Source organism: Oncorhynchus tshawytscha, linkage group LG04 (genome assembly GCF_018296145.1).
Source record: "Oncorhynchus tshawytscha isolate Ot180627B linkage group LG04, Otsh_v2.0, whole genome shotgun sequence".
NCBI lineage: Eukaryota > Metazoa > Chordata > Actinopteri > Salmoniformes > Salmonidae > Oncorhynchus > Oncorhynchus tshawytscha.
Genome location: NC_056432.1, coordinates 52,370,959 through 52,386,999, shown reverse-complemented (window position 1 = coordinate 52,386,999; position 16,041 = coordinate 52,370,959). Strand labels below are relative to the sequence as shown.

The window sequence follows — 16,041 nt, the reverse complement described above, 5'->3', positions numbered from 1 at the left end:
ACTTTTATAACACTTTAACAGCATACCTTAATATTAGTAATTGTTTTCATACCATAACATATCGGGATTTCTGGTGCATTGCTAAGTGAATTCAAACTATTGGTGGGTTCAATATGGAGCTCATTTGACATGATGCTCAGTTTATACATTAAAATCCATTGCCATGGCCATTCTAGAGGGCGAAAATGATTTCATTATAATGTGATGACATCACAAACAAATGTGTTGATTTGAAATAGTTAACATACATTCTGTTTCACTTCCATGGTGATTGTAAATCATAAGAATACAATTACATTTGAATCTGACCACATCACAATTAAATGTATAGCAGCTTCAGTAGAAATTTTGAATTTAGAACGTTTGGTTGATAGGCGGCAACTCAGTTTTGGTGGCAACAATCAACAAGACAACAAGTGCGACTAGAATCTGCTATCTAAGTTCGCAAGAATGAGCTTCTGGCACCAAATGAAATCTATGAAAATGTATTTATATAGCTCTTTTTACGTCAGCAGATGTAAACCCAACCTAAAACCCCAAACAGCAAACAATGCAGATGTAGAAGCACGGTGGCTAGGGAAAACTCCTTCGAAAGGCAGGAACCTAAAAAGAAACCTAGACAGGAACCAGGCTCTGAGGGGGGGCTAGTCCTCTTCTGTCTGTGCCGGGTAGAGATTATAAGAGTACATGGCCATCAAGGCCAGATTGTTCTTCAAGATGTTCAAAAGTTCATAGATGACCAGCAGGGTCAAATAATAATCACAGTGTTTGTAGAGGGTGCAATACGTCAGTACCTCAGGAGTAAATGTCAGTTGGCTTTTCATAGCCGAGCATTCAAAGGTCGTGACAGCAGGTGCGGTAGAGAGAGAGAGAGAGAGAGAGTTGAAAACAGCAGGTCCGGGACTAGGTAGCACGTACGGTAGACTGATCAGGTTTCGATAGCCACAGGTAGAACAGTTGAAACTGGAGCAGCAGCACGGCCAGGTGGACAGGGGACAGCCAGGAGTCATCAGGCCAGGTAGTCCTAACAAATCAAATCAAATCAAATTTTATTAACATGCTGACTACACCACTCACGTCGCGTTGCAAAATATATTTAGACATACATGTTCTTTATTGCCTCCAAACACTGCTCGCGCGCGCCAACGAGCATCTGCGTTGCCAAGAAAAGGCCTGGAAGGAGGAGAGATGACTAGAAACGATTCGGTTGACCATTTTATGTGTGGATTAATTGTCGGAGTAGAGGACCTTGTGCATTTCAGGTAAAATAACAACTCAACGTTTATATCACAGGACAAATTAGCAAGCAACAGCAAGCTAGCTAGCTAAATTGCCATAAATGTTTAATGCTTTTCGACCTGTCCCCAAATTTGTTTTGATATTGTAACCTGCGTGTCGTGATCGCGTTTGGTGTGTGTGGGGGGAGGGGGGCAAAATCAATTTGTGCACGATGGTGCACGATGGTGCATGATGGCGCAAGCACGTGGTCGGTTTGAGTACAGTGTAAGGCATGGTCCTGGGGCTCAAGTCCTCCGGGTGGGGAGGGTGAAAGGGAGAGAAAGAGAATTAAAGGGAGCATACTTAAATTCACACAGGACAACGATACCCCCGGACAGGCCCAACCAGGCAGGATATACCTCCACCCACTTTGCCAAAGCACAGCCCCCACACCACTAGAGGGATATCAACAGATCACAAACTTACTACCCTGAGACAAGGCTGTGTATGGCCCACAAACATCTCCTCCCTGCACGAGCCCAAGGGGGAGAAAAACCAGACAGGAAGATCACGTCAGTGACTCAACCCACTCAAGTGATGCACCCCTCATGGGGACGGCGTGGAAGAGCACTAGTAAGCCAGTGACTCCTCCCCCGTAATAGGGTCAGAGGCAGGGAATCCCAGGGGAGAGAGGGGAGTCGGCCAGGCAGAGACAGCAAGGGCGGTTCGTCGCTCCAGTGCCTTGCTGTTCACCTTTGCACCCCTGGGCCAGACTACACTCAATCATAGAACCTACGGAAGAGATGAGTCTTCAGTAAAGACTTAAAGGTCAAGACAGAGTCTGCATCTTTCACATGAATAGGCGGACCATTCCATAAACATTGAGCTCTGAAGAAGAAAGCCCTGCCTCCAACTGTTTGCTTCGAAATTATAGGGACAATAAGGAGGCCTGTGTCTTGTGACCGTAGCGTACATGTAGGTATGTACAACAGGACCAAATCGGAGAGATAGGTAGGAGCAAGCCCATCTAATGCTTTCTAGGTCAAAAATAAATACATTTGCCCTAGCCTTAACAGGACACCAGTAATATGATCAAATGTTTTGGTTCTAGTCAAGACTCTAGCAGCCTTGATTAGCACTAACTGACGTTTATTGAATGCTTTATCCGGGTAGCCGGAGAGTAGAGTATTGCAGTAGTCTAATCTAGAAGTGACAAAAGCATGGATAAGCTTTTCTGCATAATTTTGGGACAAAAAGTTTTTGCGATGTTACAAATATTCTTGATATGTTCGTCAAAAGAGAGATCAGTGGGACTCCCAAGTGGTGCAACGGTCTAACGCACTTGAGGCATCACTACACATCCGGATTCGATCCCAAGATGTGTCGCAGCCGAACAAGACAGTAGTGAGGCGGTGCACAATTGGCCCAGCATCATCCGGGTTTGGCTGGCAAGGATGTCCTTGTCCCATTGCACTCTAGCGACTCCTTGTGGCGGGCCGGGTGCATGCATTCTGCACTCTGACTTTGGTCACCAGCAGTACAGTGTTTCCTCGAACACATTGGTGAGGCTGCCTGCATGGGTTAAGCGAGCAGTGTGTCAAGAAGCAGTGCGGGTCCAGAGTAATGCCAAAGTCCTTCACGATTTGAGATGACTGTCAAGATTAATTGTCAGATCCAACAGCAGAATTCTTTGTTTATTGGGACCTAGAACTAGCATCTTTGTTTTCTCCAAGTTTAAAATGAAGGGTTGGAAATTTTGGGGCTTCACCATGTTTCATCGAAATGTACAGCTGTGTGTCGTCCGCATAGCAGTGAAAGTTGACATTGTGTTTCAGAATGACATTACCAAGAGGTAGAATATATAGTGAAAACAATCGTGGTCCTAAAACAGAACCTTGAGCCATACCGAAACGTACAATTGATGTCCATAGAAACAAACTAATATCTTTCCGACAGATCAGATCTAAATCAGGCAAGAACTTATCCGTATAGACCAATTCGGGTTTCAAATCTCTCCAAAAGAATGTGGTGATCAATGGTGTCAAAAGCCACAATAAGATCTAAGAGTACGAGGACAGATACAGAGCCTTGGTCTAACACCATTAAAAGGTAATTTACCACCTTCACGGGTGCAGTCTCAGTGCTATGATGGGGTCTAAAACCACACTGAAACATTTTATATACATTATTTGTCATTTCTGTTAATTACTGAAATTTTTTGTGAGCTGGACCATCTTTTTGTGAGTTGGTGGATAGGGAGCCATTTATTATGTTCAACATAGGAAGGCCAAGTACAGGAAGTAGCTCTTTCAGTAGTTTAGTTGGAATAGGGTCCAGTATGCAGCTTGAAGGTTTAGAGGCCATGACTATTTTCATTAATATTTATAATTAGCTTTTTAATGATCATGATCTTTTCGTCGAAGAAGTTAATGAATTCATAACTGCTAAAGTGAAAGCCATCCTTTCTTGGGGAATGATTATTTTGAGTTAGTTTTGCGACAGTATAAAACATTTATTTTGGATTGTTCTTATTTTCCTCAATTAGGTTTGAAAAATAGGATGATCGAGCAGCAGTGAGGGCTCTTCGATATTGCACGGTACTGTCTTTGCAAGCTAGTCAGAAGACTTCACGTTTGGTGGAGTGCCTTTCTGTTCCAATTTCCTGGAAGCTTGCTTCAGGGCTCTAGTATTTTCTGTATACCAGAGAGCTACATCCTTGTGACAAATGTTTTTTGTTTTAGGGGTGCGACTGCATCTAGGGTATTACGCAAGGTTACATTTAAATCCGCAGTAAGGTAGTTAACCATTTTTTTTGTACTTCAGGTTATGACTGTGGCAATGAGTAGGTCCGGAGACATGTTGGAGACAAAACCCACTGAGTCGATGATGGCCCCGAAACCCTTTTGGAGTGGGTCTGTGGACATTTCCATGTGAATATTGAGTCACCAAAATGACTACAAAGTCCGATAGGAATTCAGGGAACACGGTGATGAACGCTGTATACGGCCCAGGAGGCTGGTCAACAGTAGCTATAAAAAGTGATTGAGTAGGCTGCATAGGTTTCATGACTAGAAGCTCAAAAGATGAAAATGCAGTCATTTTTATTTGTAAATTAACCCGTCTCTGTACCATGGATGACAGAGGAACATCAATATCTTCCTCGGTACACTTCTCACACATTAAGTACCACTACCTACCATACTATCTACACTGGTTTTCTTTTTAAATCAATACATTTTTATTTCCAATGTACTTTTTCATTACTTTATTTACAGTTTACTCCACCCCAGCTTGTGCAGGCAGACAGCCCGAGTTTCTGGGAGCCAAGAAGTACTGGAGGTACGAGCTCAGAAACAAAGCCCATGATCCTCTGCCACAAACAGCATTTGCCTGAGCTGGACCAACTCTGCCTGGCCGACTGGCACATGGGAGGGAGGTGGAGTGCAGGGTTCACTTTTATAGTGTGGGAGTGAGAGAGACACTGGGCAGACTGATCCAAGACATCAGAGAGTGAGCAGGAGCAGAGGGGAAAGGCTTGGGTGTGGAAAGACTGAATGGACCGTGCCTGATGTGTTGAAAATATAGAAAAATATGTATTTTGTAGTAGTTGTAGTAGTATGATAATGTAAGGTAAGATAGGCATATGATTAATAAAAAAATAATCATTTAATAATTGTGTCTTTTTTTGTTGAAATTTTACTCCATGGGAAATGGATGAAATGAATGAAAATGGAATTGAGCCGGAAGGGATGGATGCCGTTTTAATTGGCTCCTAACCAATTGTGCTATTTTGTGTGTTTGTTTTTACTTTAGTTGATTTAGTAAATATTTTCATAACTTTTCATACATTTTCTTAAAACTGCATTGTTGGTTAAGGTCTTGTTAGTAAGCATTTCACGGTAAGGTCTACTACACCTGTTGTATCGGCGCATGAGACAAATAGCATTGTATTTTATATTAATCAAACAAACTTGATTAAAGGTTGAAAAACCATTCTGTTTGTGTTTGTGTGTGCATGTACACGTGTGTGTGTGTGTGTGTGGCAATGGTTTATGTGACTACATTTGTTTTCTTCTGTTTCATCCTTTAATCAGTACAGGCCACTCTGATTTATCATTGAAGTCAATATAGTGTGAAAGCTACAGTGGGGCAAAAAAGTATTTAGTCAGCCACCAATTGTGCAAGTTCTCCCACTTAAAAAGATGAGAGAGGCCTGTAATTTTCATCATAGGTACACTTCTACTTCTACTATGACAGACAAAATGAGAAAGAAAAATATCCAGAAAATCACATTGTAGGATTTGTAATTAATTCATTTGCAAATTATGGTGGAAAATAAGTATTTGGTCAATAACAAAAGTTTATCTCAATACTTTGTTATATACCCTTTGTTGGCAATGACAGAGGTCAAACGTTTTCTGTAAGTCTTCACAAGGTTTTCACACACTGTTGCTGGTATTTTGGCCCATTCCTCCATGCAGATCTCCTCTAGAGCAGTGATGCTTTGGGGCTGTTGCTGGGCAACACAGACTTTCAACTCCCTCCAAAGATTTTCTATGGGGTTGAGATCTGGAGACTGGCTAGGCCACTCCAGGACCTTGAAATGCTTCTTATGAAGCCACTCCTTCGTTGCCCGGGTGGTGTGTTTGAGATCATTGTCATGCTGAAAGACCCAGCCACGTTTCATCTTCAATGCCCTTGCTGATGGAAGGAGGTTTTCACTCAAAATCTCACGATACATGGCCCCATTCATTCTATCCTTTACACGGATCAGTCGTCCTGGTCCCTTTGCAGAAAAACAGCCCCAAAGCATGATGTTTCCACCCCCATGCTTCACAGTAGGTACAGTGTTCTTTGGATGCAACTCAGCATTCCTTGTTCTCCAAACACGACGAGTTGAGTTTTTACCAAAAAGTTCTATTTTGGTTTCATCTGACCATATGACATTCTCCCAACATTCTTCTGGATCATCCAAATGCTCTCTAGCAAACTTCAGACGGGCCTGGACATGTACTGGCTTAAGCAGGGGGATACGCCTGGCACTGCAGGATTTGAGTCCCTGGCGGCATAGTGTGTTACTGATGGTAGGCTTTGTTACTTTGGCCCCAGCTCTCTGCAGGTCATTCACTAGGTCCCCCCGTGTGGTTCTGGGATTTTTGCTCACCATTCTTGTGATCATTTTGACCCCACGGGGTGAGATCTTGCGTGGAGCCCCAGATCGAGGGAGATTATCAGTGGTCTTGTATGTCTTCCATTTCCTAATAATTGCTCCCACAGTTGATTTCTTCAAACCAAGCTGCTTACCTATTGCAGATTCAGTCTTCCCAGCCTGGTGCAGGTCTACAATTTAGTTTCTGGTGTCCTTTGACAGCTCTTTGGTCTTGGCCATAGTGGAGTTTGGAGTGTGACTGTTTGAGGTTGTGGACAGGTGTCTTTTATACTGATAACAAGTTCAAACAGGTGCCATTAATATAGGTAACGAGTGGAAGACAGAGGAGCCTCTTAAAGAAGTTACAGGTCTGTGAGAGCCAGAAATCGTGCTTGTTTGTAGGTGACCAAATACTTATCTTCCACCATAATTTGCAAATAAATTCATTAAAAATCCTACAATGTGATTTTCTGGATTTTTTTTCTCATTTTGTCTGTCATAGTTGAAGTGTACCTATGATGAAAATTACAGGCCTCTCTCATCTTTTTAAGTGGGAGAACTTGCACAATTGGTGGCTGACGAAATACGTTTTTTGCCCCACTGTATGTTACCAAAACTATTATACAAATGACAAATTCAACCAAAGCTGCAATTGACAAAATTGCAAATTAAACCAAAATAGTCACCAACACATTTAGCTTCATGACAAAACAATGAGTGGTTTGCTTGTGTGTCTGTGGCTCCATAGAAGGATGAACTTAAAATGACTTGGTTGGTCTGCCATGAAACTTACCAACAATGGCTTGAAGTCCTCAATGACACATGTTCTCTTGTGACCAGGACGAGTCTGAACAGTTGGTCTGAACCACTGGCTGTAAATTAACTATGAAAGGATGGTAACAGATGAATGGATATAAAACAATGCATGTACAAAGATAAAGAAACTACAGATTACTTTTTATTTCATTTCTGAATGTACAGTTTGTACATTTACTTGGACAATTAAAGACACTGACCACATTATGACAAAGACTGAAAGAAATATAGTGTTACCAAATGCTCTTTGGTACTTCCTGACAAGTAGCCACTGTCACTGTGTGTTTCAATGCCTGTACCTGCCTGTGCCTGTACTGCCCTCTGTCTAGCCTATTGAAACGTGCAAAGTAATCATGTGATGACAATGATGATCATTTTTTAAATTTTTTAAAAACTTAGCAGCCATCAAATAAAACTGTCAAAGCCAGGATTCTTATTGAATATATGTATTTGTGTTTCAATAAAACAATAACTATTCAAAACATTTTTCTGAATGTATTGTCTTCACATAATATGTTGACAGTGTATCAGGCAGGGTTTATCGATTGAAAATCCTTGATAGGTAATTTCATCTGTTCTACTGCGCATGCCTATCGCAAATGACTGCAGAAACCGGATGTATGTTTCCATGGGCACATCCATTTGTTTAGCTACCTCTCTGATCTGTTATGAAACTACTGGAAATCAGTTGGGGTAAAGCTCTTGGCTTCTTCGCTGTTCTGCTCGCTGTCATTGCAGCCGTTTTACAACATCTAGAAAACTGCGAACAGACGATATACACCAGGTGAGAGGCAGATGCTAACTAGCTAACGTTAGCTTTCTACTCGAACTAATTTACACCGACAGATTGGTGACAATTTACCATGTCAGTCTGCGATCAGGTTTGGGAATTCTAGCATGTACTACTAAACAGTATCTAGCTACTGGTACAATCTACTGGTACTAGCTAGTAGCCTACTGGTCTGTTTTACAGCTAGTTGTAAATGCTGTTTGATTGCCTTTGAGGGAGGCTTGCAAGAAAGTTGTTCCTAGGCCGTCATTGTAAATAAGAATTTGTTTTTAACTGACTTGCCTAGTTAAATAAAGTTTAAATAAAAAAGGTTAATTGCCTTATTTGGCTTGCTAGTTAGTTGTAGGGCGTTGACAGTTGTAGGGCGTGACACACACCTGTGTTGGAATAAAACTGCTGTATCATGCTGCTTCTGTCTAATATAGCGATCAAACCATTAGGTCTCTCCTCAGTGGTGAAGCACTGTCTTGTTTTGTCCTTCAGGATGACACACGACCTGAAAATACTGGCAGAGGACTTCAGACAGAAGAATAAAAGTTGTTTTATCCTGGGTGCCTCTGGCGAGACAGGCAAGGAGTTACTGAAAGAGATTGTGGAGAGGAAGCTTTTCTCGAAGATCACTCTCATCGGAAGGAGGCAGCTCACATTTGAAGACAAAGCGTTTGAGAACCTGGTAGGTGTGCGACTTGTCTTATTGTCAATGTATTGTTGCCTTTTCAAGCAGGGCTGGTTTCCCAAAAGCATCTTAAGGGTAAGTTCATCGTTAGAACCATAGGACCCTATGGTTCTAAGATGAATTTAGCATTTAGATGCTTTTGGGACACCGGGCTCTGCTCTATTTGGCAAAGTAACACACCTATGAGTAGGGTGTTAAGGGGAAAAAAATAGCTTTGGTTCTGGTGTTATACTTTGTATTCTATGTCACAGAGAAGCTTGTCTGGAATACAGAACACTTTATTTCATGAGGAAAGGATTTACCATTGCTGAGATATCTAATTTTCAAGTTAACGGGAAAGGTCAATAATGGCACCAAATCACCTGTTTTTATATTTAGCACGTTTTTTAAGATGTTACTCCTTAGTCTGAGGACCTTATGTGTTCTGTTTAAAGGATGAATTGGCTCTGGAAACCAAAACAGCCCAAAACTCCATCTAAACGTGAATCGATTCTCAGTTGCGGTACAGTTCTAAAAATATAAATCCCTCTACTTTCATATCACATCAAAATATTTTCACAAATGCTAAATACACACCTACTGTACAGTTTTAACACTGTTACAGCCGACAGTATTTGTCAGTGACAACACGTTTGTGTCTGTCTTCCGTTTACACACGGGATCAGGGACGCAGATGGCTAATTAGCACTGTTTTCAGTAAACAGGCGCTGTAACGTGAAAATATGGCCATGTGGGAACCCTAACCCTATAAAGGTGTGTATCAATTTAACCTTTTTTATTTATTTTTGTATAATTTCTCACAGATATGAAAGATAAGGTCCTTATGCTTCCAAAACTGTACCACAAGCAATTCATGTTAATATTCAGGCCAAGCGTTGCAGCTCTTAACAAAACTCCCCCCTAAAGGAGATGCCTTCGTCCAATGATACTTATATCTAATGTAATGGAACTGGGAGTCATGATCAAGGGCTAGGGCTGATGTAGAACAGAGATTTTTGAAATAAAAGTACAAATTCTTCAATTAAAGTGCTGTACATAATTACAGTAATTTAAGCCCAATAATTGAAGGTAGGGTGGTCATATCATTAACAAATATGAATGCTTTATGCAAAACTAAGATATTAACAATTTATGAAATTACAATACTACTTTAATCAAATTAAATACTTAGGCCGTGCGTGTGTCTCTCTTAACGCAGACACACACTTCTCAGCATCCCCATACAATCACACAACACACACACACACCACATCAAGCACAGTCTAACACGGATACACACAGCCCAGCATAGATGCACACTTCTCACTAAGTCTGAGCTATAACACAGAAGGCTACCGGTTAAATGAGATAGAAGTAAGCTAAGGTACGCCTACCATTGAGTTGGGTTACATTGTAATGTTAGTTTTTGTGTTAATGAGTTGCTCTGGTGATGGGAGGATATACTGCAGTAAATAATTAGCCTAGGCACAGAAGAGACTGAGTGCGCTGCTTGGACCGATCCCTGACAACCCATACATTAAAACGTAGCTGTGAAGCTTTACTTTGTGAACTGCAGCCTGCTATATATATATTTTTTTTTAGTGTCTTTGAAATCATCTGACAACAGAAGCGAAGGAAAAACGTTATATTTCAGTCAAAAGACGTCCCATGACCGTAAAACACCCTCAGGACTTTCCCATACTTATCGGCAATACAATGTCACATCGATCTTACTCTGATAGGTTGAGGAATACCCATCGCAAAGAGCAAGTAAAAACACACTGATTTCGTGGGTTCCTCAAAAAGGTCTGTCCCACAGACTTGAACGTTCGTTGCATGGCACTTGCTTTACGTATGGGGTCATATCACGTAAATATCATAACCTACAGTATTAGGATCTTTAGACATGGGGAAACAACTGCCACATTTTATGTCATTTCAAATCATTTTCACAAGTTCTCATATAGCGTCCGATGTTTGTCGCGTCACCGTACACCCTACCATGAGCTTTGAATAAAGTACATTCAATACCATTAAATGTGTGCAGACTACAACAAAGCCAACAAGAAGTCTACATCCCATTTATTCCATTCTAAAGATTGGCCTCTTATTGTTCTCTGTCCTCTTTCAGGTGCAGGAGGTGGTGGACTTTGAGAAACTGGATGACTATGCTGCAGTATTCCAAGGGCATGATGTTGGCTACTGCTGCCTGGGAACGACCAAAGCCAAAGCAGGGGCTGTGAGTTCACGTCACTGATTATATAGAGATCCCTGTGTATACTGTATCTGGATGAGTACTCATATGAATATGATAACTCCTAACAACTATACAGAGCTGAACATGTACGATGAGGGTTTACTAGAAAAGAAAGAGGATGTCGACACCTGCCATTTTAGATTTTTCTGAAATCATTTTTGTTTTGAGAAAAAGACGAGATGAGCATTCGATTAGCAACGTTATTTTATTGAAATATAATTTATTGCATCCAAATTGGCCATTTTAATTTCTAGGAATCATATAATATTCAATAAATATAGTACCTAACATCCGATTTGGACCAAACTTTTTTTTCTCACATTGATTTATCCAATGGTCAAAAGCTACACACGGACACCCCACGCTAATCCCATCCCAACGACAAGTATAGAAACGTCCCTTTTTCAAAAGACCCCGTCTTTCAAAGATCATTTAAAAAAATCCAAATAGGTTCACAGATCTTCATTGTAAAGGGTTTAAACACTGTTTCCCATGCTTGTTCATTAATTGTTCATGGCTCATTGAACATGTACTTGTGGACCGGTCGTTAAGACACTAACAGCTTACAGACGTTAGGCAATTAAGGTCACAGTTATGAAAACTTAGGACCCTAAAGACCTGCTGACTCTGAAAAACACCAAAAGAAAGATGCCCAGTGTCCCTGATCATCTGCATGAACGTGCCTTAGGCATGCTGCAAGGAGGCATGAGGACTGCAGATGTGGCCAGGGCAATACATTGCAATGTCCACACTGTGAGATGCCTAAGACAGCGCTACAGAGAGACAGGATGGACAGCTGATTATCCTCGCAGTGGCAGACCATGTGTAACAACACCTGCACAGGATTGTTACATCCAAACATCACACCTGCGGGACAGGTACAGGGTGGCAACAACAGCTGCCAGAGTTACTCCAGGAACGCACAATCCCTCTATCAGTGCTCAGACTGTTCGCAATAGGCTGAGAGAGGCTGGACTGAGGGCTTCTAGGCCTGTTGTAAGGCAGGTCCTCACCAGACATCACCGGCAACAACGTTGCCTATGGACACAAACCCACCGTCGCTGGACCAGACAGGACTGGCAAAAAGTGCTCTTCACTGACGAGTCGCGGTTTTGTTTCATCAGGGGTGATGGTCGGATTCACGTTTATCGTCGAAGGAATGAGCGTTACACCGAGGCCTGTACTCTGGAGCGGGATCGATTTGGAGGTGGAGGGTCCGTCATGGTCTCGGGCGGTGTGTCACAGCATCATCGGACTGAGCTTGTTGTCATTGCAGGCAATCTTAATGCTGTGCGTTACAGGGAAGACATTCTCCTCCCTCATGTGGTACTCTTCCTGCAGGCTAGTCCTGACATGACCCTCCAGCGTGACAATGCCACCCGCCGTTCTGTCTGTTCTGTGTGTGATTTCCTACAAGACAGAGCCCGGATCGCAATCCCATTGAGCACATCTGGGACCTGTTGGATTGGAGGGTGAGGGCTAGGGCCATTCCCCACCAGAAATGTCTGGGAACTTGCAGGTACCTTTGTGGAAGAGTGGGGTAACATCTCACAGCAAGAACTGGCAAATCTGGTGCAGTCCATGAGGAGGAGATGCACTGCAGTACTTAAGGCAGCTGGTGGCCACACCAGATACTAACTATTACTTCTGATTTTGACCCCCCCCTGTGTTCAGGGACACAATATTTAATTTATGTTAGTCACATGTATGTGGAACTTGTTCAGTTTGTCTCAGTTGTTGAATCTTGTTACGTTCATATAGACATTTACACATGTTAAGTTTGCTGAAAATAAACGCAGTTGACAGTGAGAGGGCGTTTCTTTTTTTGCTGAGTTTAGTATCAGTTCTCTGTCTGACAAGTAGTATGTTTATTGTTTCTTCATCCTATACAGTGTATTCCCTGTGAATTTGGTGATGTCCCCCCCCCCCAATGTTAAAGGGACAGTTCACCCAAATTGTCTGTCATTACCTACTCCATAAAAAGCTTACAGGGTAAGGCAGTGTTTCCTGTCCTTGGGACCCCAAGGGGTGTACGTTTTGGTTTTTGCCCTAACACTAAACAGCTGATTTAAAATGATCAAAGATGATAGTTGATTATTTGAATCAGCTGTGTAGTGCCAGGGCAAAAACCAAAACATGCAATACCTTGGGGTTCCGAAGGCCTAGTTTAAGAAGCCCTGGGGTATGGAAAACCAAAATCCAATTTTGTAATTTGGGTAAACTATCCCTTTAACATTGAGACATTGAGGGGGTGAACTATTAATCACCTAATAGCAGGAACAGCACCATCCAGTGGTCAGAACCTGGTAATATCAGGATGTAGGATGGGACATAAATCTAACAATTTCAATTATGAATTTCTCAGAACAGGGAAAGAAAATCACCACTAAAAATCACTGAGAATACATTACATAGAATGAAGAAACAATACTCAGAGCCACAGCTCAATACTACTTCTCAGACTTACAGAACTGATACTTTATAGTCGTTATTGGGATTGGTGTGGGGGGTCCGTTGGTGGCTTTTGACTATTTCTTTAGGTTCCTCATGTCTTACTCATTGTGAGATACTATATTTATTGACTATTATATGAATCCCATAAATTCAAATGGCCAATTCGGGTGCAATCAATCAGCTTAATGTCCCAGAGATCAAAATAATGATGCAGAAATTCTTATCTTATGTTACTATCTACATGAATGATTTCAGAACAATATGAGATGGTGGGTGTCATGGCTTGCTGAGATGACATTGAACGACCCACCAGACACAACCTGCTTGGATCATGTCGTGGTAAAAGGCAGATTTAATGTACACACATTTTCTCTTTATCTTTCTGTCATTGTAGGATGGATTCATCCGTGTTGACCATGACTATGTCCTGAAGTCAGCGGAGCTCGCCAAGGCAGGAGGCTGCTCACACTTCAACCTAGAGTCTTCTAAAGGGGCTGACAAAACCAGTGGTTTTCTCTATCTCAAAGTGAAGGTAATATACCAAATGTTCACCAGAGTAAAGACTCCTCAATTATAGCCTTTTATAATGAAGGCCTCATAAATGCAACTGTTTGCCTCTCCAGGGACAAGTGGAGGCAGACATTGAACCGTTGGGCTTCGAGAGGTTCTCCGTCTATCGCCCTGCGTAAGTCTCGTTTGCATTAGTCATGTGTTAAAAAAACAACAACATTTTTTCCCCCCTATGAACAAGTGAGTCATTGCTCCATTACCTTATCAGTCATGGCAAAACAAATAGTGACCATAGGTAAATATCTCACACCCATGTCATGATTAGCAATATACACATTTCTCCAGTGATCACATAGTGTTGCGTTTCATTGCATAAATACACTGAGATGTTTTGATTCTGTGTTTATTGCAGTAACTTATTTTAATCGTAACAACTCACAACTGAATTCTTCCTCTTTTTTTTGTGTGTTTTTTTTCCTCCCAGGGTGCTGATGGTTGACAGGCAGGAGAGCCGGCCTACTGAGTGGTTTTTCAGGAAGGTCCTGGGCCCTATTTCCTCCATGTTTCCCACGGCAATGTCCATCCCCATCCAATCAGTGACTAGGGCCATGGTGGCCAACACACTGATTCCTGCAGGGGACAAAGTGGAGATCCTGGAGAATAAAGCCATCTATGACTTGGGGAAGGCCCCAGAGAAATGAGGGAGAGGGATGGTGTCTCTCAATAGCTTAATTTCATCATATCCTTTCCTCCCAATAAATCACTGATGTGTTTGTACCACCACTGGTCTGTCTGGACATGACATGTGAGAGCAATGTGAGTGGTAATGAGGGAAAGGTGTTGAGGAAATTATGAGTATTGGGAACTCAGCCAGAGACTGGTGGTGAAGTGTGTTGTGCTACTGCCATTTAATGTGATGGTGCTTTTTCTTCATGGCAATCTATTTTCTACTAACACTTTCCTTTGAAAACACAAAGGGTCAACAATAAGTGTAAAGGTGAATTTCTAGAGCAATGCAGACGCTCTCCGAGCACATGGTCAAGCGTTCAAAGCTTCATTGGCTTCAACTCGAGGTTCCTTTGCAACCATGATTGAGTCAACGCGGTAGCTAGCTCTCAAGTCCTCTAAAAAACATACTTTATCTGCTTGAGCAGGTGTTGTTGAGTGTCTGGGTTTCTCTGGGAATGAGTCCAAAGGGGAATATTTCCTTATGAAAAGTGCCATTAAAGCGCTTCAAGGGTAATGCAAATGAGATATCATTGGGTAATTATGAATACTGAAATCTGCCTTCTCTGTAGTCTTTGTATCCCAAGTGCTTTTTCTGAGTGCAGACTATTTTTGTGGTCAACAAGAAGGTGTTTGCTGAAGAGGAAACCGACTGGCAGAAAGGCTAGAATCGGTTTAATATTTTAGGTGAAGAGGGAAATGTATTTGACTGGTTCTTCTGGGTCCATTACCTCAAACGGTTTAAGTTAGTAGAAGCTCTTCCATCCAGCCTACAACGTTCATGCTGTTTTATATAAGACCACATCCTTACGCACTTTGATAAATGATGCACTTACTTGAAGCAAGAGTTTATTTTCCACAATACTGAACCATTGTAGAGGGATTTAAGGCAATATATCTGACTTATTTTATTGTCTTTGATGTACTTTTTTTCCCCCCTTCTGAGCAATGTTTAAGATGTAATTGAATCAGGGGTTATGTTATTCATACTCTTATTGACTTGGCTTTTTAATTGTGGTGTTATGTAAATCCTATTAACTGAATTAAATAGTAATATATGCAAGAACACTATAGTTACAGTAATAGGCAATGAACAAATGCCTGAGAATGGAATTCTAAATACAAGTGTATTGAATTACTTTGTAAATGTAATGGTAACATTTATTAAAGGCATTAAGTTACCAAGCATTACAAGGCATTATTTGAAACATGGTCAGAGAGAGAAAGAAATGGCCATGGCCCATATCTCATTGGAGAGAGAAAGAAAGAGTGTAGGTATCTCACCAGTGCAGGTCAGGAACGTATGAGAAAGAGACAATCAAGGACCCTTTTATAAGTATCTGAGTTGTTTGCATTCCAAATCTGAGTTGTTGACCAATAGTATTACTGTACATCAGATATCAGACCTACAATTTCTAAAACAGAGGAAATTCTTGTATACAGTCAATAAAGAAGAGTCACTTTGG

General features: G+C 41.5%; 1 protein-coding gene across 1 annotated transcript; it reads left to right on the top strand.

Annotated features, from left to right (window-relative positions):
- Positions 1–7,768: 7,768 nt before the first annotated feature.
- Positions 7,769–15,763, top strand: LOC112248973 (oxidoreductase HTATIP2). Its single transcript, XM_024418471.2, has 6 exons — positions 7,769–7,967; positions 8,457–8,646; positions 10,760–10,867; positions 13,734–13,871; positions 13,963–14,024; positions 14,334–15,763. The coding sequence occupies exons 1-6, from the start codon at positions 7,852–7,854 to the stop codon at positions 14,548–14,550; spliced, it is 831 nt and encodes a 276-aa protein (XP_024274239.1). The 5' UTR covers positions 7,769–7,851; the 3' UTR covers positions 14,551–15,763.
- Positions 15,764–16,041: the final 278 nt, after the last annotated feature.

Bases quoted from the DNA above. Each gene is read 5' to 3' on its own strand.
- LOC112248973 (XM_024418471.2), top strand. From the start codon at position 7,852: ATGAAACTACTGGAAATCAGTTGGGGTAAAGCTCTTGGCTTCTTCGCT. The intron at 8,647-10,759 runs GTAGGTGTGCGA...GTCCTCTTTCAG, and splicing joins ACAAAGCGTTTGAGAACCTG to GTGCAGGAGGTGGTGGACTT. The intron at 10,868-13,733 runs GTGAGTTCACGT...CTGTCATTGTAG, and splicing joins CCAAAGCCAAAGCAGGGGCT to GATGGATTCATCCGTGTTGA.